The sequence below is a fragment of the Marmota monax genome, unplaced genomic scaffold (genome assembly GCF_021218885.2).
Source record: "Marmota monax isolate L192 unplaced genomic scaffold, Marmota_monax_Labrador192_F-V1.1 WCK01_AAM20220418_F8-fsc00291, whole genome shotgun sequence".
NCBI lineage: Eukaryota > Metazoa > Chordata > Mammalia > Rodentia > Sciuridae > Marmota > Marmota monax.
In genome coordinates, this window is record NW_026693329.1 from 685325 (window position 1) to 704649 (window position 19325).

Genomic DNA, 19325 nt, shown 5'->3' on the forward strand with positions numbered 1-19325 from the left:
TTGGCTCCGCACTTGCCACATCTCCCCTTTACGTCTCCCCTCTGGTGTCGGGGGCAGGCTCAGCGCTGCCTGATTCTGCAGGGCTCAGAGCTGGAGGGGCACAGGCTATCCCACCAGGAATGGGAAACCAAGAGCTTGGCCTCGACTCACATCCACATGATTATACCAGTTTTAGTCCAAATGCTGGGCGGTGTGACACTGCCTTCCGGGACCCTAGCCCCTGGCAGCTCCAGCAATAGGGAGACTCATCATCGGATAGCCTGACATTTCCTGAGGTCTGGAACCCAGCTTCACTCAGAACAGCTCTGTGCGTCTGTTCTACACTCGGGACTTGTGTATATGGAATAAGTGAATAAACACCCACACATGCCTACAGTGTCTAGGGCCACTTCTGAGCCCAAGAGTAGCCCCAGACACTCTAGGCATTTGAGTGTGTAGCAGTCAGGCTCCTAGAGATGCTGGGCAGAGGTGTGGCCACGACCCAGGCAGGTGGCCTGGCGTGAACGCCCCCTGAGGCAGACCTCTGCAGGATTCGAGGGCCGTGTGGCATTGCCAGGCCTGCTCCTTTCTGGCTGAGAACTTTCTTTAGGATTTAAATGAACTTGCGAGTCCGAGATTCACAAGAACAGGAGTGTTTGGCTTCTGGAACTGCTCCTATGTGCATGGTGGACGCTCTCAACGGACACAGCTGGTTGTAGCAGGCTCTACACAGTACCCAAGGTTTCCCCTTGTACACTTGGGACAGGGCAGTTTGGGGTCAGAGAAGGCTGTGATCACTACAGTTCTAAGGCAGAAAGTAGGCCAAAGTCCTGGACTGCCCCTTACACCTGGAGATGGCCTTCCCTCCAAGGCTTCTGGATTCTTCTCCTAGGTGCTGCTCCGCCTGAAGTGAACTAGTGCCTGTCAGGTCTCAGGGGATCACTAGCTCTCTTTGGGGCTCATCCCCCTTCCTGATTAGTCTCTTCAATCCACTCCGAGGTTACCACAGACGTGGGCCCCCGTGAGAACACCATAGACAGAATTCTCTCTGCCCTTGATCTGAGAAAGAACGGTGCCGCTGTTGAGTTGGTTTGCTTTAATTCACAGGCATGAGACTCGCTATCTTTCTGAGTGAAGTAGGAAGTAAAGACAACATGCATGGAAGGTGCCAAGACTGCACCAGAGGGCACCAAGGCCCTGTCTCTGGCCCCCGTCACTCCTGTTTTCTTGGGGGCTTGGAGGGAGTCTCCACATGCACTCAGGGAAAGCAAGGTCGAAGTGCCTCAGAGGCCAGCCCTACTGCAACACCCAGTGTCCCAAATGATGTCTACAAGTCTCCGTCTTTCTGCTGGGGCCCACGGGACTGCCCTGTGCACCACGGGCCTCTTACATTGGAACCTGGCCATGCCAAACAGGAACTGAAAAAACACTTGGTAAGACTTACTCTGTGTCTACTCTACCCTTTCCTAGTCCCTCTCAGAGTCTGAGCTGGCCCTGGTGGCCCGGATAGTCTTCCGCAGGTTTCCCTAAAGGTCTTCATGTTCCACCTTTGCTTTAGTGACTTCCCAGTGCTCGGCCTGACTGAGCACACAGCACTATAAAGACCCACTCTGTATAGCCCTGTCTGTCTTAATGTCCCTGCAGGGAGTCATGCATGTGCAGGGACACCCTGCAGCACAGTTTCCTTGTACTCCCCTGCCCCTAAATGTCCCCAAATGTCATTTCTAGGCCCAACTCCATCAGGGAGCTCCAAGCTCACTCAGGAAAAGCTGACAAGTGGCAGCTTGAGTCCAGCCTCAGAGAGGAACACAAATATCATGAACCAAAAAATAATAAGCTTCCTTTTACTAAACTAAACTTCATGTTTAAGGAGAAAAGCCCCAAATTTTCAATCAAGCCTAAACCATATTTGGGTAGAAAAACATGATCAATCCAACAAGGGAAAAACCCTTGAGTCTCTTAATACTCTCCTTAAGGCAGACACAATTCACTCAAGCTTCAAGGCTAATGTCCTTTGGCCACCAGAATGCTCCAGAAGGTTGGGGGGCTTGTATGCAGCAGGAGCTGGTGACCACACACGCTCCACTGTGTCCCCTGCTCATGCTAACAGGCAGCACTTCTTGTCAGGGCCGCCCCGCCTCCTCCTGTTGGGACAGCACTTCCCTGTGTGGTGCCGGGGAGGGGCTTTGGTTTAAAGTGCTGGCAGTAGTCATGTATCTTGCGTGCAGCTGTGAGGTTCCTGTGAACCACTTCCCCAGGTGCTGCCACAGCCCTAAAGGACAGGGAGGCTGAGAAGGGCTATGAGAATGGGGCAGCAGGGGGCACTGGATGACAGGGAGGTTGGGCCATGCTCTCAGTAGGAAGGTGAGGTCTCCAGCGAGGGCAGACACTGCTTGCCAGGGGCAGTGGGCATCTGTCAGCTCTCTCTCTTGACAGGGGGCAGGAAGGGTTTGTTTGGGGTGGGGTGGGGGTGTGTGAGCTCAGCACCGTGCACGAACCGTCCAGCATGCATTGACACCTGCCTGCCAGGCTCGGGGGCACGTCGGGCAGGGTCAGCTCTGAAGGGGTTAGAGTGCGAGTCAGCGCCCCCAAACAGGGTGCAGAAACCTCCTGTGGATTTTGTTTGTGCTTGCTGGAGCAGGATGAATTAAAATTAAGGAACAACAACGCAGGCGTGTGCTATGGAGGTGTGAGCAGTGCATGCAGAGAGCCACCCCTGCATGGGCAGGTGGGCAGTGGTGAGAGGTGGTTTACCTACACGACAGGGGACCTGGAAGCGGGCGCGAGTCAGTTATCCCATGAGACCTGCTCAATTACGGACTGTCAGGGGAAAAAGCAAAAATGAGACACACACACACAATAAATCCTAAGTGCAATATGCTGGCCAGACCCCTTCCACCCACCTTTCCCCAGAGACAGACGAACACCAGACTCTGGGGAGCACACTGAAGGCTGGCTGCTGTGCTGAAGCAGGGTGGGTGGCTTTGTCTCTCAAAGGCAGGTGGCATCAGTATTACAACGGGGACACATAAGGAATAACACAGACAGCACTGACACAGGATGCGCCGGGGTGAAGCCCAGCCTCGAGCTAAGACACTAAAACGCTTTACCCCCTGCTTCTTGCAGCCCTGGCCTCTTGGCGTTGCTGCCTGATGGTAGTTCATGAAAGAGACATGAAGCTTAACCAGCCCAGCAGGTGGCTGTGTAGGTGGGCTGGCTGCAGGACCTAGGGATTCTGTGCTGGCACCATGGTAGGCTTGGCCTTGGTCCTTGCTTCTCTCCCCAGTGCCCTTCAGTCCCACCCAACGAGGGCTAGGCACAACTCACCTTGGACCTGATGCTTCTGAGCTGCCGGGTGACACAGGATCTGTCTTTCTTCAGGAAGTCAGGGTTGCTTTTAGATTTCATTATGTCTGAAGAAACAAAGAGACCCATTCATTACCTTTTGTTTTCTGAACCTTCTGGAACCAGACTGAATGTTTAAAAGCTTCCAAGTTCACTCTCTCAGAGAACACCTTGACACTTCCTTGAACAGCTCTCCGCAAGAACATAAAGTCCATAACCATAACACACAGTAGGCTTTTTTTGAATACCATAAGGCACGAGAACATGGGAAGAGTAAGCTGGTGCCTGCAAGGGCTTTAGCTGCGCAAGTGCTGAGGGCTGTGTACTCTCAGCAGGAGACTGGGTCTCCGGCTCCTGGCAGATCAGCTGGCCCCAAGATTTGTTCATTCTCAGCCTCCTCCTGATGACACAGGACCATCACAAAACAAGGTAAGGTCAGGTTTTTCTCATGACCTGCCCCCCACTGAGACAAAGTCTACTCCTACACATGCAAAATGGACACGCTGGTCATATACCTACGCACCTTCTGCACATGGAAGTTTTAAATTTTTACTAAATACATTTATGTCATAACTCTTTCAATGTCATAACAAAAATATCTACCTGGCCTCTTTTAAGATCTGCAGGTCTAGCCAGTTGTGGTGGTAATCCCTGTAGTCTCTGCTATTTGAGAGGCTGAGGTAGGCTCCAGGCCAGCCCCAGCAACTTAGCAAGACACTGTCTCAAACTCCTGGAGGATGTACTTCAGAGGCAGAACAGCTCTGAACTACTGGGTTCAATCCAGTCCTGCAAAGTGGCTGTGTCTAGCATGAACAGCCATCCATTTGTGCCTTATAGCAACTGCTATTTTCAGCCCAGTAACCTGCTTGTTTTTTCAAAGTTATCTTGATAGGTCAAAGGTATGCCTGCATTCACCTAATTCTAGGACTTCCCCTCTCCCTGTGCCCTGGACACCTTAGCTGCCTCCTCAGAAGCAATCACTGTTATCATTTCATTGCCCTCCAGAGTTGGTCTATGGTTTGATTTTAGATTTTGCCATATACTGCATGATGACCTTCTAGAAAGAATGGCCATCTGTCCCCTCACTGGCAACGCACATGACATTTCTTCCAAGTATATGTCAATACTGCCATTGTAGTTTTCTGTGCCTGGCTGATAGAAGAAATTACTATTATTTTTTTTTGTAGGTTTTTAAAAGGTCAACATGAAGGTCAAGTGAAGTCATGGATTATCTGATCTTGCTTGACAAGATGTAGTTCTTCAGCCTCTCTGTAATCTGCCTCACAGAGCCACCAGCATGTCTTCAGTCAACAATGAAAGGAGTTAGTCCTGCTGTTCACCTAAGAAGCAAAAAGGGGTTTCCTCTCCTGCCCCACCTGGGGCCATTACAGATTTTATGATATAACCCTCAGTCCAAGCATCTAGCAAGAGCTTCTAGCCAGCTGCCGAGTTCTACAGGAAACGGAGAAACCAGACTCCTCATTACTGTGGAGTTGTCACTGCCAGGGCAGCAGCTCCTCAAGGAGTGGCCGGTGTGGAGGGCAGGGCAGGAGGGCGGACGCGCAGCCCCTGCACCTGTGCTCCAGTCCCAAGGAGACGCAGGTCTACACCAAGTCCAGGAAAGCCCCATGATCAGTCACCACAGGACTCACCGTATCCTGCCACAGCAGGGCTCTCAGGGGACTTTTCTCCCAGGGCTTCTGTAGCTGCTTTCAGCTGCTCTTTCAACTTGCTGATGTCGCAGTCTGCCTTGGCCTTTGCGATGCTGAGCTCTGTGTAGATATCTTTGTATTTGTCACTGGCATACTTCTTGTCCTAAGGAGAGAGCAGACGAAGCTAACGGTAGTTACGACCAGGGGGAGGATGCTCCTGTGGAACCCTGGTCTGTCCCCATCAGGGCTGAAACACTGTGGGAGAGTTGGCTGTGGGCCTGAGGCCTGGTCCTTGCTCCTCCATAGGACAGAACATGTGGATCTGTCTGCCAGAGGCAGGAACTGAACACAAAAGGAAAGAAACAGGGCCTGGGAACCCAGGTCTGGCACTCTACGTCTGCACATGTGTGAGAATCGCCAGGTCCCGTGAGTGCAGAGTGTGGCCTTGACTGCCCAGCATCTTACCTCAGGGGCTTAAGTGAGGAAAGCCCCCGTCTTTGGATTTTCTAAGTGACGGGAACGGAACTGCCACCAAGGATGGGTGGGCCTGATCCAGCTATGAATGGCAGGTGGGGCCTTGCCTCACCCCAAGAACATTCCCCTAGGTGTCACCGTTCTGATGAACCACAAGGAAACACAAGCGACCACAGCTCCAGGGCTGGGCCAGGCTGGCCGCTGACTTCCCCAGCACCTGTTTGCAGGCTGATGTTTTAAAAGAACTTGACTGAGAAACTGTGACCTCACAAAAGCGAAATCTAGCCTAGAGTGGCTGGTGCTGAGCCACAGGGATGCAGCCTGCCCCAGTCCCACCAGCGCCAGTGTGGCTCTTACCCGCAGTGCTGTCTGGAGCTCATCCTTGAGAGAGCTGATCTCCTGTTTCAGGTACTGTATTTCTGATTCCTTTACCCGCAATAAGACCTACAATGAGAGAAATCAGGGACTGGCATTCAGGAGCCAGGGAACCTCCAGAGTGTCGCATACACAAACTGAGAGGTGAGAAGATAGCCCTCCACACACCAGGGAGCAGGACAACCATGCCCACCTCAGAGAATTTATTACTCAAAACTTCCACATGACATGAAGAAACAGAAGAGGGAAAAAAAAAAAAAAAAAACCACTGCATTCCCTTCCACATCCCAAGAACCTCAGCTCAGCCTGGGAAGGCCAGGAACTATTGCTGCCAACTTACTTATCTCCTGAGACCAGCACTCAGGCTTAGGAAATGCTATTCCTGTAGAAATTTCTACCAGACTCATTCAGTGCTCATTATGGGAAGCATTTTTAAGATGCAATTATCATCTAATAGAGAAAAACCTATATACCTTCCTAAGAGGACACCGTAATACACCAGAATCAGTTACTGTGATTTAACAAGCACTCCTGGCTCCTAAGAAGTGGAGTATAACAGAACCTCAGGCCCAGCATTCATATAGCTATAAAATGGGTCACTTTATGTGGCCAGTGTTTGTGGTGAGATAGAGAGAGGGTGGGGCTGGAGGCAGGTGGAGGGAAGGTGGGGTTGAACATCCCCCCAGCCTCTCAAGGTGGCCCTGGCTCCTGCCTGTGAACCCCAGGCTGCCTGGCAGCTAACTGCTCCCTTGCCATCTTGCAGTGACTTTGGATCTTCCCATGTCCTTTAAGTTTTTTTTTAATTTCTTGGGGGCATGGCTGGGGATGGAAGCCACAGCCTTACACAAGCGCTCTCCCACTGAGTCATATCTTCATCCCCCTTTCCAAGTCTATCCCTCCAACGTCGAAGGGCCACACCTTGCTTCCTCTGGGGCTCCTCTGCAGCAAGGCTGAACAGGGCAGGACCTGGTTCTTGACAGTACCTCTAGCTCATAGGCATCCTTGCCCTGCGTGAGGGGCGACCCTGAGGCCTCTCCACCACCGTCCCCGGTCAGTAGTGTCCGTAACCGTGTGATTTCTGCAGCCAGGCGGTTGTTCAGTTCCTGGGGGACAACAACACAACACATTCCACAGAGCTGCCTGGGGGCCAAACTGCACATCATGACCTGGAAAAGTCATTTCTCACCAACAATATGAGAGACCCAAGTATCGGGGTCACGAGTAATGTGCATGTGCATCATTGTGTCTGGGGTTCAGCATCTGAGGCTCCACACCTGTGATGTTCAGTCCTCTAAAATCTGTGTGTGGGGGTTGAATGTAGAATGTTGGTATTGGTAGGGGACTGGTTCCAAGACCCTCACAGATACCCAGGTGCATGGCTGCTGAAGCCTTTTACACAAAGTAGCAGCATTTGCATATGACCCATGCACCTTCTCCTGCACACTTTATTTATTTTTTAAAAATATGTATTCTTAAGTTTTAGGTAGACAAAATATCTTTATTTTACATTTATGTGGTGCTGAGGGTCAAACCCAGTGCCTTGTTCATGCTAGGCGAGCATTTTACTGCTGAGCCACAGCCACAGTCCCTCCTATATACTTCAAACTAGATCACTTATGATACGCAATACAAAGTAAATGCAATGCACACAGCTGTACTGTGTTGTTTAGGGGATAATGATAAGGAAAAAAATGTGATAAGGAAAAAAATGTGTACACATTCAGTGTGGATCCAACTCTTGACCCAAATATTTCCCACCATATTGGTTGCATCCATGGATGCAAATTGAGATATGGAGGGCTATTTGTATCTGTAGAGTTGTGTGAGGATTCCATAAACCTTAACACCTCTCTTTATTAATAAAGTATCTGCTTGTTTCGTGGTTTATCCCACGTGAGCTCCTGCAGGATGTGGCTCTTCTGCCTCCCTGCCACTGCCATGTTTAGACGAGCAACTAAATGTTCAGTCCTGTGTGGCCTGAGCATTAGGCTGTGTGATGTGGGCAGGGAGGTCATGCAGGGCGGGCTGGCAGAGGGCAGTGTCACATGTGCCACAGAGGAGCTTCCACTGACTCAAAGTCACTAACTTGTACCCTTCGGCTAGCCAGGATTTAAATGTACCTCCAATTCCTAAGCAGCAGCAGCAAATTTTAAGGGAATATTCTGACAAAAATAAACACAAGAATCCTAACCCTGGTAATTTAAGTTTTACTCCCCAAGGAACAGGGCATCTGACTCTCAGGGATGAGTCCTGGGCCCTGCCTGGCAATGAACGAGAGGTTCAGAGAAACCACTCGGCTTTTGGTCTCAGGAAGAGAGATTCTGAACTCCAACAACTGGTCTGAGCAGACAAGCTTGCTCTGGCCATATGCAGTGAGTTTCTGGCAACATGATGAGAACTACCAAGTGGCCGTCACTGGGTGGCCTGCAGGTGTGGATGGCCACACCATGGCTCAGAGACCCTCAGGACCACCTTCAGGGTGAGTTCTGGTCCCAGCTCAGCCTCACCTGACTTCAGGCTCACCTGGTTGTGGGCGTTGAGCTCCTGGTTCTCACGCTGGCACTGCCGCAGGGCCTGCCGCTCGGCCTCCAGTGCCTGGGCCAGGTGGGCATTCTCCAGGCACTTCTGCGAGTACTGCTCCGAGAGGACCTCTAGCTCCCGCTGCACCGACTGCAGCTCCTCCCTGGGGAGAGGGGCGCTCAGCACTCCACCCTTGATCCAGGACCCAGGCCCCTTCCCACACCCAAGGGTCAACTAGACACCACAGCAGTACAGCAAAGGGCAGGCATAACCCACTCCGTCCTTCCTGGTCCTCCCCCACAGCCCAGGAGTTACAAAATGACACTTCTAGGGACAGAATTCAGTCACCAACGGCAACGTGGATGTCGGGTTTCTAAGAAAACTCGGGCGGGCAGCTCTCCTGATGAGGAGCTGTTTTCAGTGAGCCTACTTCTGCCATCCCCGGAAGACCCAGTGGGTGTGCGAGATGCAGAGAGCCAGCCCTTTGGTAGTTCTCGGCCACCTGGATCCACAAGGGCCAACTTCCTACTGGTGGAACCAAGGAGGGGTCACCCAGGCCTTGGCACCTGTTAGCTCAGCCCAGCCAGGTGAGCATGGCTACTCTATGGGATGTCACCTAAGCTGCTGTGGCCTTGGCTCTGCTGCACTGACTGTTCCTGAGGCAGGGTCCTGGCCTTGGACATGTCCTGGAGACCTTGGCACAGTCTAAGCAATAAACAGACCCCCAAGGCCAACCCAAGGGTCCCAGCTGTGTCAATTCTACAGAGGGGGAAAAATCAACAGGGACTGCTCTGGAGTCTTCTCCCCATCCCCCACTTATGGAAAGGGAATCAGCACACACACAGAGACCACAGAGACTGTGGTGACTTCAGCTACGTACAGCCATGGAGTACCAGGCACCAAGCATCAGCCAGGCTCCCCGTTTCTTATGAGGTGATGGAGCCATTGATGGAGAATAAATTGTGGGGTGGGTGGCCTCTACACCAGTCTGGACAAGCTATTTTAGAACTTCATCAGTTGCACCTCTTTCTTCAGATTTTAGTGATCAGTTTTTGTTTTAGTACAGGAAGCCTCAGGTGGGCTGTGCCCCACCCCTGGAGAGGAAGGTGGTCTGGGGTGCCTGACACCATGGCTTCTCCTAGGACCAACTCTCAAGCTCTCACAGAGACCCAGGAAGGCAGTGGGCCTCCCCCAGGGGCCCTGCCTGGGGCTGGGTGACTCACAGGTACTGTCGCCTCAGGGCTTCGATGTCCGAGTTGATGCTGCTGATTTGAGACCGCTGGCTCTTTTCTAGCTCGCGTTCCATCTCCTCCCGGTGGGCATTCTTCATGGCTTCAATGGCTGTGGGTGAGGACATGGCCCTCAGCACCAAGAGGCTGGGGCTGCACATCCAGCAATGCCACTCCCCACTGTACCATTCCTTCCCCGGGGGCTCGGTAGGTCAGGACAGTGTGACATGTGAACACCACTGACACTGCATCCATCAGGAACACATGCTCCGACAGGCTGCCTCCCACCAGCAGTTCTCTGAGGGGGAACTCCCTGCCAACTCCTGCCACAGGGGATGTGGAGGCTGACAGGAGGATTCCAGACTCAAGGCCAGACTCAAGGCCAGCCTCAGCAATTTAGCAAGGCCCTGTTTCAAAATTAAAAGGGCTGGGGACATGGTTCAGTGGTAGTGCACTCTGGGGGCTCAATTCCCAGGACCGCCAACACCACAACACCAAACTGATTAAACATCGACGTTACATTGGAATACGAGTTTATAAAAACACACAGCTTTTCCAGAACTTTCTTCCTTGCCACTACATGATGAATTACGGTAAATTCTTATTGATCACGAGGAGGGAAGGCAACACCGCACAGACGGGATGGGCTTGCTCAGGGCGGTGACGGTGTTGCCAGAGAGAAGCTGCACATCTCTCCCCTCTGGCGTTTAGGTTGATGTGGCCAGAGGGTCCTCATGCTGATGGTATCTGTGGCAGGGGCTAGACAGGAAGGCCCAGTTCCCCTGGGGAGCCAGCTGTGCTGCAGCACTGGCTCTCAAAGGACTCCTCAAACCAGCCCCTGCCTCAGATAAAGAACACCTCTTCTCAAAATAAAGCTTCAATCCCATCAGAATGCTCAGCAAGGGTGGTGGTGACGACTGAGTTGCAGGCCCAGCCCAGGAGGTGGGTCAGACGCTGCTCTTGGTGCCCCAGCCCCACCTGAGATGGTGGCGGCGGTCTCCTCAGCCAGGAGGCGGTCTTTCTCTTCCCTCAGCTTCTCCAGCTCCCTCTGGTGCTGCCTCTGCAGATCTTCAATCTTCTTCTGGTGTGTTTCCTCCATTGCAGCAAAGCCCCGCTCACATGTGGCCTGCAGAATGCAAAAGGGGCTTATCGATTTCTCTATTTGCCTGCACTATTGTCCTGTATGATAAATGGACAGCAACCCTGCCCTGTCCAGGCCCAGTGATAACTCGCATCCAGTGCACATCCCAAGGGGCTCTGAGGGGGGCAGGCTCCTGGGGTGGTGTGGGGATCTCCATGGTCTTCCTCAGGCCACCAGGCAGCTGAGGGTGTTTACAGCCTACACTCGCCATCTATTTTCTGGAACTGCTCTGAATCCCATTTCTTGGTGGGACTTTGGTATTTTGGGTGAGAGGAGGGTGTGAAGGGGGTTTAAATGGGGCCTGTGCACACCACTGTGAGGGAGAACGGACAGGAGGGAGGTCGGAACACACTTGCTGGCTGCAGCTGGTGTGGAGTGACAGGCACACACTTCGTGCTCTCACAGGCAGGTGATAGCTTGAGGGAGCCGAGGCTATCTTGGGGTGGGGCATAGCCTGGCTTGGGGGGGCTCTATTCCCTGCTGGTTGGTGGTACACAGGGCCCATTTCTGGGAGCTTGGGGGGAGGGCTGTCCCTGACACTAGCCAGATTGTGACCTCAAACTGTTGTTTAACTTCTCAGATGTCCACTGAAGAAGTCAGAATGGACTACAGGATCCCCTTCCTGCTAGCCTGTGCCTTCCTCTTGTCTTTCTCTTTTGAAGGAAAATATGAGCTCTCAACTTCAACAAGACACGTAACAGGGACAGCCTCATTATAACCTGGCAGGACAGGGGTGTGCCACAGGAAGAGACCAAACTATCCCACTCAGCCAGAGGAGGCCCATACCTGACCTATCAGAGCTGTGCTCACGTGAGCCCCACGACTGTGAGTGGCTAGAGCGTGCAGCTACTTTGAGCACGCAAGTGTACGTTGTGTCTAAACTCCTTACGAGATCCACTTCAGGGCAGGGATCAGGTCTTTTGCTATTTTTTAAAAAAAAAATATATATTTTTTTGTTGTAGACAGACATGATACCTTTATCTTTATGTGGTGCTGAGGATCAAACCCAGTGCCTCACCCATGCTAGGCAAGTGCTCTACCGCTGAGCCCCAGCCCAGCCCTGCTGTCTTTTGAATGCTGGAGGAATGTGGCCACACTGCTTTCCAAGTACAACTAAGAGGGGAGGCCTTCCCCACTTGAGGCTTTAATCCAGTATCTACTCTTTCTGCCTGTGGATTCAAGAAAGGATATCAAGAGCCAAACCATCATGCTTCAGTACCTTTCCCTAAGATCTCCAATCAGCGAGCCCTTCTCATTCAGGATTTTAAGTTCCTGGTCAGAGCCTGCACTTCACGGCCACAGATCTGCTCTCCATTAAGGGGGCATCCCCTCCCCCAGCAGCTCAACCCTGAAGTCATCTGTCTCCTGGGCCTCCTCTCCTCCTGGTGCCTGAACACCACAGGACAGCTGTGGAAACCCTGGGGCCCAGCTTGGTCTGACGGGAGCCTCCCAGGGTCAGGCTCCTGGCTCCGCGCCATGTGCTTGGTTTAGTCACAACTTCTCAGGTGTAGTATCTCCATCACTTGGACTAGAGCATTCCCAATTCTGGATTTTATTTTAGATTTTGGAATATTTGCATATATAAGATATCTTGGAGGTGGGGCCCAAGTCTAAACATGAAATTCACTTAAGTTTCACAGGGCCCAAAGGTAATTTTGCACAATATTTTTAGAGTATTTCTGTTTTGACTGTGACCTATTACATGAGGTCAGGTGTGACATTTTCTACTAGTCATGCTGGTGTTCAAAAAGCTTCAAATTTCCAGACTGAGGATATTTACCCTGCAGTAAGTGACAGAAAACTGTTCTTATTCTTTGCCTCTGTGTGATGACCTAGCTCCTACCAAAGACAAGAAGGGGAGTCAGGAGCAAGCACCTTCTCAGGGAGCCACGCAGGCAAATTCTGTCACTTTCTTATGGCTTATTTTGAGTGTTTTGGAACATATGAAGTTAAGGGTCAAAACATTTCTAACAGAAATACTGAGGTATCTTTAAAGACCCAGCTGCTTCTTTATTAAACACATATGTTAAAAAAAAAAAAAAAAAGAATTAATCCACGGCTGAGGAGTAGTTCAGTGGTAAACACTTGCCTAGCATACATGGGCCCTGGGTTTAATCCTGAATGTGTGTGTGGGGGTCACAGGGGGGGAAGGGGGGAAGATCTATAAACAATTTTAATTTTTAAGTCAGTCTTCCCTGGGATCAAGAACAATTTCTCAATGACTATGATACACAGTTGTACAGGTGGTAGGGACACTGACCCTAGGGCCAGCACCCCTAGTCTGTCAGATCCAGGGAGAAATCTGCATAAAGTAACTCAAGAGGTTGTCTGGTTATAAACTCTGCATGTGTCTAAGGGTCAAGGAGAATACCATACGTGGGCTGGAAGCGCTTGGGCACAGGACGGGGCTGGGGATGTGGCTCAGTGGTTGAGTGCTCCTGAGTTCGATCTCCAGTACCCCTCACCAGAAGTGAACTGGGGTCAAAACCAAGGTCTGTGCCATTTTCTTCTCTTTCTTTTCCTTTTTAGCTTTTGTTTTGTGGTCTCAGAGATTGAACCAGGGTCCTGCACATGCCAGGCATATGCTCTACCGCTGAGCTACACCCCTAATTCTTTTTGAGATAGGGTCTTGCTAAGTAGCCCAGGCTGGCCTTGAACTTAGAATCCTACAGACTCAGCCTTCCCAGTAGTTGGAATTATAGGCATGTACCACCGTGCCTGGCAGTGCCACTTACTTTTAAAGGCACACCCAGACCTAACTGATGCTGCGCTCAGTGAAGTAACCAGAGGGTCACTGCATATGCAACTGGGGAAAACGGCCACTAAAATGTTCTCACAGTTCATGATGGTGGTTAAAGGCTTGGACTGAGCAGGGAACCTGGACTGAGAGCAGCATCGTGGCTGCCTGAGAAGTGCTTGCTCCTGACTCCCCTTCTTGTCTTTGGTAGGGGCTAGGTCATCACACAGAGGCAAAGAATAAGAACACTTTTCTGTCACTTTCAGCGCTAGAGTAAGGTACTGGGAAGCAGTCACCATGTTCTGCCAAGAAGTAGCTGTTGGCTGGCAGGAGCAACTGCCTGTGAAAGGACAGGGGGATCAGTGTTGGCTATGCCTGAAGGGCCGAGGCATGCGTCATACATACCTTTCGGAGGAAGAGGGAAATGAGGGCACAGTTACTGGGGCAAAGTTGAGTCTAAAGGATGTCAAGAACCTCTAGGACGACGCCCAGGCAGCTATGTGCATATTGCAGTGAGGTCACAAAGTGGGGGTGGCCAGAGCATTTGGACTGCTCCACTGGCCCGGACTGAGACACCACCTCTGTGGGCCAGGGCTTACAAGGCAGTGCCAAACAGGTGGGTGTAGACGTCAGTCTCTTTTGCAGCTACTGGGGAAGGGAACAGGAGCTGCCTGAAACTGTGGTCCAGAGAAAAGCCTTTCTTAGACAAGTGCCTACCCAGTGCTGGTACTTACAGGTAGCTGGGACAGAAAAGGGACCCTTGGGGCTGGGGATAGAACTCAGTTGATAGGATGCTTGCCTTGTATGCACAAGGCCCTGGGGTTCGATCCCCAGCACCAAAAAACAAAACGAACACAAAAAGAAAAGAGACCCTTAACACTTGAAAATAGTCCTATATGGGAAAATCCAATTCCTAGGACAGTCAGGAAAAACGTGACTGCACTTGAAGAGTACAAGGCAGTCCTCGGGCAGATGCCTCAGCCTTGGATTCTGTGAGGGTGGAATGAGGTGGTGGGGCTGCCCTGGGAGCATGGACTGCACTCTCTTCTCCACAGGGACCCTGCCTTCTTTCCACTAGTCCTCCTTCTGGGAGGGTGATGCTCAGACCCTACCATGACCAATGAATAGAGGGATAGCAGAACAGCACCTGATTCTGGCCATACGGCAGCCAAGAATGGAGAAATATCACCCAGCTCTGAGAGCCCTGAGAGCCCCGGCAGCCCCTGAAGCCCCCCTCCCTGCATCTGCAAGTAGAATCAATTTAGCAAATCAAGTGCTGAAGACCTTGAGATTCTCAAAGTCCCGCTGGTATTTCTCCCGCAGTGTAGCTGCATCGCCCTCCAGCTCCTTGTGGCCCAGCTCTTCGCGCATTACATCCATCTGGGCCTCCAGTTCCTGGATGCGCTCCCGCAGCCCTGTCATGGAGTCAGCTTCTCCTTGGGCTGCCTGTGGGGCAGCCCCAGACTCTGGCCGCCATCGGGGGGAGGGGGCTGGCAGGGCTTCAGGGTGCTGCTGCTGGCAGAGGCTGAGGGTCTCCTGCAGGCGCAGCAGGCTCCGTGAGTAATGCTCCTGCAAGGCCCTTAGCTCTTCCTCGTGGATGGCCTGCAGCTCCTTGATCTTCAGCTGGAATCTGTCCTCCAGTGTCTGCATCTGCTGCACATGCTGCCGCTCCATGTCCTGTTTGTCTCTGACGGAGGCGTCCAGCTGGCTTAGGACCCGGCTGCGCTCGGCCTGCAGTGTGTTCTCAGTGCGGTTCAGCTGCTCTACCACACACCTGATCTCCTCCTCATATCTGCCCTGCAGGGCAAACACGCTCTCACTGTGCTTGCTCTCTGCTTCTTCCAAACACCTCTGCTGATGGTCCAGCTGGCTCACCTTGGCCTTGAGCTCGGCATTTTCCCTTTCTATGAGGGCAATCACCTCCAGATACTCGCTTTTTTGCTTGCGGAGGAGCTCCTTGTACTCCTCCCGCAGGGCCCCAACCACTTGTGCCTGTTCCTGGCAGGAGGTCTCCCTGGTTCGCCAGGACTCCTTGTAAAATCGAAGTTCCTTTTCATACTCTAACCGGAGTTTGCAGGCCGCATAGCACACCTGAGCCTGAATGATTGCATCCTGAACCAGTAAGGATGAATACTGACCAAGGCCTCCCAAACAAGCACTGTAGGAGAGAGTCTGAGAAGTCTGCAGAAGCTTGCGACAACCCCTTAATGACTCAGCAGGGGGTAGGGCTGGCAAAGCAGCAGCGATCTCCTTTAGGATGCTGGCTTTCTCTCTCAGCTGCTGGGCAAGCTCTTCCTGAATAGCAACAAGGGCCCCAGGGCTCTGATGGGACACATGCAAGGGTTCCTGGGAGCTGTCTGTGTCTGGACTCAGAACTTCTCCTAACAGTCTCAGGTCCCAGGACGTCTGCACACTGTCCACACTGCCCTCTGGACGCCCGAGGGCTTCTGAAACCTGCTGCATCACTCTCTCAAAATCTGGGGTTCCATAAGCTCCCAGGATTTCCCCCAACACACATTTGTGCTGCTGCAGGGCAGTCTGCGTCCCCCGCAGGGTCTCTTGGACACTCTGCAGCCTACGGTGGAATGACTCCCTCACCAATTGTGTGGCAAAGCTGAGCTCTGCCCGGACCCATGTGGCATCGGCCAGGCTTTGGGGGACATGCTGCTGCCCATCTCCTGATGAGCTGGTTGCCTCTCCTCCCAGTGTCCCAAGGCGTTTACTCAGGGACTCGACCTGGCTCCAGAACTCGCCATCCACCAGCACCTTCCTGGCCCAGGCCTCTGCTGGGGCCTCAGCAGAGATGGCACAACTTTCTCCCTCCAGCAAGCGCTCTTCTGACCACGCAACCTCATGGAGAAGGCGAGACACGTCTGAGGTCGTGCTCTTCAGTGAGTCTGCTATTTGGCTGATCAGGGCTGCCTCCAGGGCCATCTGGTCAGAAAGCAGCTTTGCCTGCTCCTGCTCACTCAGCACGTGCTGGCGCAGAGGCGCTGCCACCCCGCTCTCCACGGAGCACCCCTCCTCCTGCCCAGCCTGGGCCCCACCACCTGTGGGGGCTGGCCAGGACTGCAGGGCCTGGATGGCACTCATAAGTGTGCTCTCCACACTGGCCAGGGAGGCTGCATGTGCCTCCCGCTCATCCTCCTGGCCAGCGTGGGGCAGGGACCTTAGTTGTTGGCGGCAGTTTTCCAAGCATGTCAGGGCCTGACTATTTTTTGCCTGGAAGTCCCCTAGCTCCCCAACATGGCTCTCAATACTCGTGGCCCTCTCTTGTCTCTCCTGCTCCAGCTGGGAGGCCAGGGCGCCGACCTGCAGCAGGCTGGTGCGAAGCTGCTCGCGGAGCTGTGCCTCGGTGCCGGCCCACTGGTGGTGCAGGGCGAGGAGCGCCTCCTGGCTCTGGCCCTGCTGGCTTTCTAGCCTCACGGTCACTTCCTTAAGCTTCTCCTCTGTGACGTACAGCTTGGTCTCCAGGGAGTGGATTATGGAGAGGTATGTCTCGGAGTCTCCGGCCACAGGCAGCGTGTTAGGGGTGACCTCCGAGGACATGCTCTCCTCTGAGGGTGACCGGTCCTGGCTGGTGTCTGATGACGTGCTGCTGGTCCAGGTCTTCTCAGACCCCTCGGGGTGGATGTATCTTTGGCACTGGATTGTGGAGAACCGAATTCTTTGCCTTTTAACACCAGGTGCTCCCTGGTCGGGTTTGGCTGTGCTCTGTGGATGCCCCTCCCTGTCAGGAGCGTCCAAGGACTTCAGGGGCATTGCACTCTCTTCCCTGCTGGGGTTGCCATCCCCACATTCTTCCCCCAGCCCTGCTCCTGAGTCTTCATCTTCCAACCGCATGTGGGGTAAGCCTGGAGGTGCCCCAGCAGTTGGGAGCTGTTGGCCCGAGAGTAAACCCCGGTCCTCTGTTTCTTCTGGGGTGCTCTGTGGCTCTTCCAATTCCTTTGGAGGCTCATCTGCAAATTTCCTTAAAATCTCTTCTTTTGCCTGCAGCTTAATTTCTGTTTCCTCTAAACTGCTCCCCAAGGCCACCATTTTAACCAAAGCCTCACTGAGATCCTGCTCTTTCTTTTCCAGAACTCTCTCATGTGCTTCCTTGATGTGCTTCAGTTCCTCCTCCTTCTCTCTCAGCAGAGTGCGCATGCTCTGCAGCTGGCCAGAGACCCTACGGTGTGAGTGCTCCAGGTTTTGGTAGTCAGCTTCTCTTCCTCTCAGTTTCTCCCGAAGCTCAGCCACATCCCCATCGGATGTGGCCACACGCTCCATCAGCTCTTGGAACCGCTGCCTGATGAGGTCCCGCTCATCACGGAGGCTCTGCACATGCTCAGCAAGCTGGCGGATGCTGGCCTCCCGGGCCTCCAGCTGCTCTTCCAGCTGGTGCACTTGCTCACTGCCCTCACACTTGGCACTAAGTTTCTCTTTCTGGAGAGCCTCCACCTGCTGCGCATGGTCCTGCAGCTGGTCCTCGTAGGCGCTGGCCTTGTCCTCCACCTCCTTCAGGTTCTGCAGCAGTGCCTGCTTCTCCTCCTCGCAGCTCTCCAGCAGCAGCGCATAGTTCCTCTGCAGCTTCTCCTCCATCAGCCGCTGGGCCTGCTCGCTGGCACCCAGTTGCTGGCTGAGGTCAGCAATGCGCTCCTGTAGCCTCTGTACCTCCTTCTGCCGGTCCCGCTGTAGGGCCTGCTGCATCTCCAGGTCCCGCAGCTCCTGAGTCTTCTCTAGCAGCAGGGCCTCTGCGCTCTTGAGCTTTTGCTCGCTGGCCCTCAGCTGGCCGCTCAGCGCGGCCTCACTGTGCTGCCGCTCCTCCAGCTGCTCACGGACCCTGCCCTGCTCCAGCTTCAGCTCGCCTTTGAGCTTGGCCAGTGCCTGCTCTTTGATGGCCAGCTCGGCGGCGGCGTTGCTGAGCCTCGCCTGCAGGCTCCTGATCTCGGCCTCGTGGTGCCGGATCGCATCCTTGGCCTCCCCATAGCTACGTTTCAGGGTCTGTATCTGCTGCGTGATCAGCTCCTGCCGCTGGCACTGGGCTTCCAGCTCACTTTGGAGGTCTTGGTTGACTCTATGGAGCCTCTGCCAGGCACCCGATGGGGAGGTGGCCACTTCAGTCTTAAAAAAATCGATTAAATACTGGTTAGTAACACTCGGGCCTCCCCGTTCTGAGTGTCACACCTCTGGCCAAGATCAACCACAGAAAAGTTCCTTGGTGGGTTTGCCTTTTATCCTTTGTACAACTTTTTTTTTTTTTTTCCCATTTAAAAAACTCCAACGAATTATCTTAATTATTATGATTATTTTTTGCTAAGTTGTTTCCAGGTAACAGAAAACATGGACAATAACATCAAAATACAGCTCTAACCAAACAGCTTCTAGGAGAAATAAACCAAACAAAACTGAGTAATGGAACACACTGAGAAGCAAAACAGACTGAAGGACGAGAGGACGGCGGGAAGCGGGACAGGGGAGCACAGCGCCTGCATCTGTTTTGCAAAACAAAAGATACACAGTTCTAGACCACAAATCCTAAACAAGCGCAGGACGCAAGGTGCAGGTAAGTGATGTCACTTCCTTCCAAGACAGGGAGAGAAGGAAGGAAGGTAACCACTCGGGAGATGTCAGTGAGGTGACATCTGGAACACTGTCCTTTGGAAAGCGTAGCCAGGCCTCCACAGTAACAGGAAGAACTAATCTCTACCTGTAAGAAGACAAAACGAGGGGGAACGCAAACCATGGAGTAAAATGTATAATCAACAAAAACAAACCTTTGTGGAGTTCAAAATAAGAGAGTGAAACATGCAAAAAAAACAAAAAAAAAACAAAAAAAACCACAAAAGAAAGAAAACTCCCCCAGGTGAAAGGCATGCAGAATGGACAGAACT

At 52.7% G+C, this 19325-nt stretch overlaps 1 protein-coding gene across 8 annotated transcripts in view; it reads right to left on the reverse strand.

Annotated features, from left to right (window-relative positions):
* Mprip (myosin phosphatase Rho interacting protein) overlaps positions 1-19325 on the reverse strand; it is a 140299-nt gene that overhangs the window by 6409 nt on the left and 114565 nt on the right. For 4 of the 8 annotated variants that reach the window (XM_046456716.2, XM_046456719.2, XM_046456714.2 and 1 more), the window contains 8 exons: positions 14737-18555; positions 10553-10700; positions 9569-9686; positions 8349-8508; positions 6809-6928; positions 5808-5894; positions 4977-5139; positions 3307-3392 (listed from right to left, as the gene is read on the reverse strand). In XM_046456716.2, the coding sequence (XP_046312672.1) occupies positions 3307-3392; positions 4977-5139; positions 5808-5894; positions 6809-6928; positions 8349-8508; positions 9569-9686; positions 10553-10700; positions 14737-18555 (4701 nt within the window). Of the gene's footprint in view, positions 1-2733; positions 2800-3306; positions 3393-4976; positions 5140-5807; positions 5895-6808; positions 6929-8348; positions 8509-9568; positions 9687-10552; positions 10701-14736; positions 18556-19325 lie in introns of all 8 variants that reach the window. The other 4 variants (XM_046456718.2, XM_046456717.2, XM_046456723.2 and 1 more) reach the window with 4 other exon arrangements.